Below are 7,415 nucleotides of genomic sequence, written 5' to 3'. Positions count from 1 at the left end.
GAGCCTAGTACAATTACAGCATTTAAAAGGCATCTGGATGGGTATATGAATAGGAAGGGTTTACAGGGATATGGGACAAGTGCTGGCAAATGGGACTAGATTAGGTTAGGATATTGGGTCAGTATGGACAAATTGGACCAAAGTCTGTTTCTGTGCTGTACGTCTCTATGACTGAGCATCACCTCAATGTTGATACACAGGAAAGAACGATTGCTTAGCAGGTCAACCAGAATCAATTTACCAAGTGATCAGGACCATTCTCTCATGCAGTGAGAACCGTTCTTCCCTTTGAAATTTTTGTATCTGTCCAGGGCAAGATGAAAAGCTTCGACAGCACCTTTTTTTCTAGCTATTCTTATTTCTCAACAGCAGCTAAGCATGTAGTTATTTACATCAGGGGTGTTATTGAATAGTCTTCATTAGCCTGGATGAGTGCAGTTCCAATAACATTCCCAAAGCTTGGCCATCCAGAACAAAGCAGCTCACTTGTTTGGGACCTCATTCACCACCTTTGACATTGAATGTCATCACCACAAAAGTGCTGCCTCCAAGCTACATTATAGCAACTCATCAAGGCCCTTTTGACTGGGACATCGATCATTGATAAGATCAAAGGGTGCAGATACCACTTGTAATTTTCCCCTTCAAGTCACACACCAGCCTGACTTGGAGCTATATCACTGTTCCACTGTTGTCACCGGGCCTTTAAAAGCCTTAACTAAAACAGCACGGAGTGCATTAACAGTGGTTTACCTTCAAGGGCAACTGGGGATGGGCAACAAATGCTGATGCTTCACTGATATCCACATCATGTGAATAAATACAACTTTTGTTTAGCACGTTTCATTTAACCCCATCTGCTGACTGGTATGCCACTGAAAATGCTTCCTTCTTTCGGTTTCCCTCATCCCGTACTTATTTCCCGCTAATCCATTTACTGTGAAACTGTATGCATCCACCAGATTACAGCCTTACAATCTTAGGCATTGTGCAGTTTGTCCAAAGGTTTGGAGATGACTAACTACATAAATATTTGAGATCATCAATTGCTCCAAGTTGAACAAAAGTAATATATCAAGATAAACACGCATTTTGGCAGCAAGAGAAGACAATTCTATTCACAACGAAAACACTGTTCATAGATGTAAAATATTTTATTTGTAAATGCTGATCTAATCTGGTTGCACAAACTCCAAAACCCAATAACACTCTTTATACTTCAAAAAAAAGCTGCTTTTTTTCCCAACATTAGATACTATTATACAGGACAAAAAAAACTGTAGGACAAATACTGGTAGGATGTTGGAATATTATTGTACAAGAGAAAAAAAAATCCAAGAAACAAATTCATACAGCTATTTATCAAGAACTATGTACATTTGATTTCTTCTGCAAGGTAAAAAATACAACATGCCATATACATTACATTTTATGACCGTTTCATTGAATATAACAGTTTACTGATAATGTGCACACAAACTTCATTTGAACTTAATAATTGTGAAGTGTCAGTACCAGTTATTTCTTTTCTGTAAGTACAAAATAAAGCTAACCTGGTTCAAAATGCATATTTTAAACCTCTATAAGCCAACACAAAACAGTGTTTGTTTAAAGAAATGTAAACAAAACAATCCATACAAATAATATTTTTGTGCCTATTTTCTCATTTATTCCAAAACCCTATTGTCAAAAATCCTGCAGTGTTAGCATAATTACATCTCATAATTTTGCTTAAAAATAAAAACTATTCTTTGAGGCTACAACTCTTACATGATTTTGCTGAATATTTTATGTCAGCAATCCTCTACCTTTATATCTAGGTTTGCTAAAGGGGCTCCTTGTCACTACCTGGGTGTGGTTTTGAACCTAATTCACAGTTGGTTAAAATTATATGCCATGGAACCTGACTCAGGGGACTCCACTAAAAGCAAACAGCTGCAGCGTCAGGTAGCATTTGGTCATTTGTTTTTATACTGTTTATTCATCATTCTATTTACACTTTGTACAAAGTAACAGGATTTTATATCTGCAGGTAACAGCAGCAGCTTGGCTTTCTTCTACATTTATTTTTAAAAATAGCTTCATTCACTTATCCAATAAATACAAAAATGTTTCTCTTTTATCATACAGAAATCAAAAAACTACAATAAACTGACTCATGGAATCAAGTATTTTAAATGTTTTTTTTTTAGTGCAAGTTATTTCCCTTAGCTGTATCCCTAAGGAAGTCATCTCAGTACATTCCTTGTTCAGTGGTGTCTACTTTTTAATTATTTATTTATTTTTAAATTAGAGGGCCTGCCCCTTGCAAATAAGGCTGTGGCCAGCACTGTTGATCCTTCCTCTAGCTGGTGAATTCAGTCCTACATTCATAAGTGCCTATCCTACTTGAAAGCAGGTTAGCCATTGGTTCTTTTCCTAATAAAACCATTTCTCATTTTTAGTCAATACAGGACAGTAACTCCAGTGCTAGACCATTTAGTAATCTGCTTCCACCTGCATTATAATTGAACAGATGGGCAACTGGCGACTTAGCCAGTCTTTAGTTTATGCTTGTTACAGAATTCTGTGCTGCTGCTGGAGATGAGGAAAATCATTTGAGAGCTCCAGGCTTATTTCTTTATAAAAAAAACATGGTAAGCATCTTTTCCCAGGGACAAGCGAACCCCAGAAATATTGCAAGGAATGCTGTTAGTTCATCCATTTGCGGCAGTTTACAGCTCCACAGTGACATGGGATCTTGTGCTGGTCATCTTCAAAATCAAACTTGTAGTCATATGATAGCTGCAATAGAAAAGGCTTCTCATCAGTGACTGAGTTAGAAGAAACAGCTACAAAAGACTTAATAAAGCTGAAAAACACATTCCTTTGCAATTATAAACCAAGCCACTGTACAGATTTAGAATTAAGTAAGCAAATTCCAGCAGTGTGATGTTGATTCTAGCAAGTATTTCCATTAGAATGCTTACAATTAACAGAAAATTCACATCTACAACACTTTCTTCAGATTTCCAAGCATGAGTTTGAAGCAAAAAGGATGGCTAAAGGCCTCCTGACAATAACCAACTGTACTGTTATGTAACTTTTACATCATTAATGAAAAATGCAGTACCAAACATAGCACTTACTGTGAAATTGCTCACTGTTTCCTGAATATTACAGCACTAATTTTTTTTATTATATTTTAAAATATTGTTTGCAAGATGTGAGTTATGATGGCAAGGGCATATTTACTGCTTATCTCTTGCTTGCCTACCTATCTCCTTGAGTGTCTAGTGGGTTGCTTCCTTCTATGAGTGCAGTTCTTGTTGAGAAGGGCATGATATCTGAATGTGGTCACTATTACAATTCATCGTTGATTTAGGAAAATAGATCTCTTTCAGATCCTTGAAACATATTATTGGGTTCAGGTAGGTAGTTTACGTGAGTTAAAATGCTTATTTGGACAAAGTGAATGAGACAAAATGTTTCCCCCTGAACTAGAATGTGTTGTTCTAAGGGAATCAGTAGAGTCTCTAATTTAATAGAATTCTTGAAATAGCTGAATGATAAATTCCCTACAAATATACATTCCTGGGTGAATAAATTTATGCATTTATAGTCAGAAATAGACCAACCAACTGATTAGTATCTCAACTCCATTCACTCTTTGATCAAAATCTCTCAATAACCTTACCCAATAAAAATCTGCCCATCTTGCTCTCCAAAATTTCAAATGACCAGCATCCAAAACCTTCCTATAGGAGGTGGTGATTCTGGGATATTCACTATACACTTGGAAAAAGTGCTTTGTGATTTCATCCCTTAGTGCTGTATTTCTAATTTCAATATTATCTCCTCCAGTCATATTTTCCATCTCAAAGAAAATACAACAAAATACAAATTAGGAGCAAGAGTAGGCATTCAGCCTTCCAGTGTGCTCTATCCCATAACCCTTGTCAATCATGAATCTATCCAACTTAGCCTTAAAAATATTCAATGGTACCGCCTCCTCTACTCATGGGGAACAGAATGCCCAGCAACGTTCAGAATGAATTTCATCTCAAACCAGTTTTTGTACCTATCCTATTAAATCTAATTATCCTTTTAACAAGCATCATGAAATCACCACCTTGCATCAAATTTAAGGGAATACAAGTAACGATTTGCAGCTTGTTCTTGTAATTTAACCCTTTAAACATTCGTAGTATTTGGATGAGACATGGGCGGAGTGGGCAAAGCTGTTTAACCCTCAAGAATTTTAAAAAAAATCTACTTTTCCACATGATTTTATAAAACAGCAATCAGACCTCGAAGGACCGGCCAGTTAGATCTCAAACACATTGTAACAATAGAGACCACGGAACTGGTTACCTCATTTATAGTAAATTCTGTACCCTATGATCCTGCCACTAGCTACCTGATGAAGGAGCAGAGCTCCAAAAGCTCGTACTTCCAAATAAACCTGTTGGATTATAACCTGGTGTTGTGTGATTTTTCACTTTGTCTACCTCAGTCCAACACCCGAGTGCACCTCCATTATGGGGAACATTTTCAATATAAAGTGTGTCAAATGCTTTTCTAAAATTCAAAGTTTCACACAGAAAGAAATTGAGGAGTATGAAAGTTGAACAGAATTTGAGTACGACTGAAAAGAGAGACGTTTTGCTGAAGTCTTTCTGTTTGCACTTTATCAGGACAAATAGGGCGGCACGGTGGCTCACAGCACCAGGGACCCGGGTTCAATTCCAGCCTCGGGCGATTGTCTGTGTGGAGTTTGCACATTCTCCCCGTGCCTGCGTGGGTTTCCTCTGGGTGCTCCAGTTTCCTCCCACAGTCCAAAGATGTGCAGGTTAGGTGAATTGGTCATGCTAAATTGCCCGTAGAGTTAGGTGCATTAGTTAGGGGAATGGGTCTGGGTCTGGGTGGGTTACTCTTCGGAGGGTCAGTGTGGACTAGTTGGGCTGAAGGGCCTGTTTCCACACTGTAGGGAAGCTAAATACAGGAATGTAAAATTTCAAACAAGACAGGAGAAAAATGTATGCAGGTTTACCAAGATGAGTGTAAAATGAAAATTTTGGCCACATGTCTCTTTGCAGCAATATTGAAGGCTGAAAATTGTACACTGTTGAACGAGATTGAAAACTGTCTCATTAACAGCAAAACATGGTAACAAATGGAAAATGTTTCGAGGGATAGCATTTGGTTTGTTGACAATTGATTTGTTCTGTTCTTGTAGGTCATACTGATCATTAATACATATAATATTTTAAACTTTTTATTCCAGATGTTGATTAATTTAAAATACCAGCGATTTGAAGTCTCAGCCACAACATCTGAGCAGTGTTCTGGATTAAGAGTCCATTGACATATGTTATTCATGAACAAACTATTCAGAAGCAGGAGTAGACTACTCTCAGTCTGTTAAGTCAGCTCTAACATACAATATGATCATAAAAGCAAATATGATCATGGTTGATTCATCACTCCACATTACTGCTTATTCCTAATAAATTCTCCATGAGAATACGTTATCCATCTCTGCCTTAAAAAAAAAGATTAAAAGACTGTTTTCACCACTTCTCACAGCACCAGGGACCCAGGTATGATTCCAGTCTCAGGTGACTGTCTGCATGGAATTTGCACATTCTCGCATGTCTGCGCAGGTTTCCTCTAGAAGCTCTGGTTTCCTCCCACAGTCCAAAGACATACAGGTTCGGTAGATTGGCCATGATCAATATGGGGTATAGGAATAGGATGGGGCACATGGTCTGGGTGGGACACTCTTTGGAGGGTTGGTGCAGACCTAGTGGGAAAAATGGTCTCTTTACACAATGTAGGGATTCTAATGTTTTTTTTAAACCATCTTTTCTGGAAGAAAGTTTCAAACACTCATGACCCCCTTAGAGGAAGAAATTCCTTTTCTTGTTGTAAGTGGATGGCCTCTTGTTTTTAATCATCTGACCCCCAGTTCTAGATTCACCTACAAGAGGAAACATCGTCGCTCCATTCATCAGGTCAAGACTGCTCAGGATCTTATGTGCTTCAATTAATCTTTTAATCTTTAACTCTAGCAGATACAAGTTGACCTTGTTCAAACATTTCTCTGAAGATAACCAACTATTCCAGATATTTGTCCAGTAAAACTTCGCTGAACCACTTCACGCATTTCCATCCTTCCCAAAATAAGGAGACAATTCTGTGCACACAACTCCAGATGTGCTATCACCTGTGCAACTGAGAAGCATAACCTTGCTATTCAATTCCCCTTCCAATCACTGATAATATTCTATTAATGTTCTTAGTTATTTGATGTATGTGCGAACTAACTTTAGCAAGTCAAAAATTATGACATTCAGATCCTTCTGCATCTCAGAGCCTTGCAAGATCTCACCATTTAGAGAATATGCTGCTTTTTATTCTGCCTGCCAAAATTGATAATTTCACATTTTCCCACATTATATTCCATTTACCAGGTCTTTGCTCAAACTGAGAATCTCTCCCTCTCTGTAGCTCCCTTATGTTCTCTTCATAACTACTTCTTCTGCCCAACTTCATATCAATAAATTTAGCAGTCAAACTTGTAATTCCTTCATATAAATATTTCATATAAAATTGAAAAAAAGATGAGAACCCAACACTGGTCTCTGCGGTACACCATTTATCACAACTTGCCATAGAGAATATGGCCCATTTATGCCTACTTTGCTTTCTATTACAACATAGAACATCACAGTGCAGTACAGTCCCTTCGGCCCTTGATGTTGCGCTGACTTGTGAAACCAATTTAAAGCCAGTCTAACCTACACTATTCCATTATCATCCATATATTTATCCAATGACTATTTAAATGCCCTTAAAGTTGGCAAGTTCACTACTGTTTCAGGTGGGGCATTCTACATCCTTACTACTCTGAGTAAAGAGCCTACTGCTGACATCTGTCCTCTATCTACTACCTCTCAGTTTAAAGCTATGTCCTCTCTTGCTAGCCATCACCATCCGAGGAAATAGGCTCTAACTGTCCACCCTATTTAACCCTCTGATTATCTTGTATGCCTCTATTAAGTCACCTCTCAACCTTCTCTCTAACGAAAACAGCCTCAAGTCCCTCAATCTATCCTCATAAGGATTCCCTTCATATCAGGCAACATCCTGGTAAATAAATGGCCAGCTAATTTCCTATTCATGCCAACGTGTTACCCTTTACACTAGGAGCTTTTAGCTTCCACAATAACTTTTGATGGAGCTCCTAATCAAATGCCTTCTGGAAATCTAAATACATTATACCATCCACTGGCTCATACGTCATTCCCTGAAAGAAATCCAATAAATTGCTTAAATATGACTTTCCTTCCACAAGAACATGCTGAATCCCCTTAATTCCACTGATCTTTTCTAAGTGTCCTGCTATAATGTCATTAGTAATAGCTTCTAAG

General features: G+C 37.8%; 1 protein-coding gene across 1 annotated transcript in view; it reads right to left on the bottom strand.

Moving 5' to 3' along the window:
• Nucleotides 1-1,135: 1,135 nt before the first annotated feature.
• Nucleotides 1,136-7,415, bottom strand: part of kmt2ca (lysine (K)-specific methyltransferase 2Ca) — a 502,252-nt gene continuing 495,972 nt past the window's right edge. Inside the window, exon 60 of the mRNA XM_043691052.1 lies at nt 1,136-2,866. Within this exon, the coding sequence (XP_043546987.1) occupies nt 2,692-2,866 (175 nt within the window). The 3' untranslated portion in view covers nt 1,136-2,691. The remainder of the gene's footprint in view (nt 2,867-7,415) is intronic.

This window comes from Chiloscyllium plagiosum, chromosome 5 (assembly GCF_004010195.1).
Source record: "Chiloscyllium plagiosum isolate BGI_BamShark_2017 chromosome 5, ASM401019v2, whole genome shotgun sequence".
Taxonomy (NCBI): Eukaryota; Metazoa; Chordata; class Chondrichthyes; order Orectolobiformes; family Hemiscylliidae; genus Chiloscyllium; species Chiloscyllium plagiosum.
The sequence above is the reverse complement of the archived record's forward strand: the minus strand, read 5'-3'. Positions and strand labels throughout refer to the sequence as shown.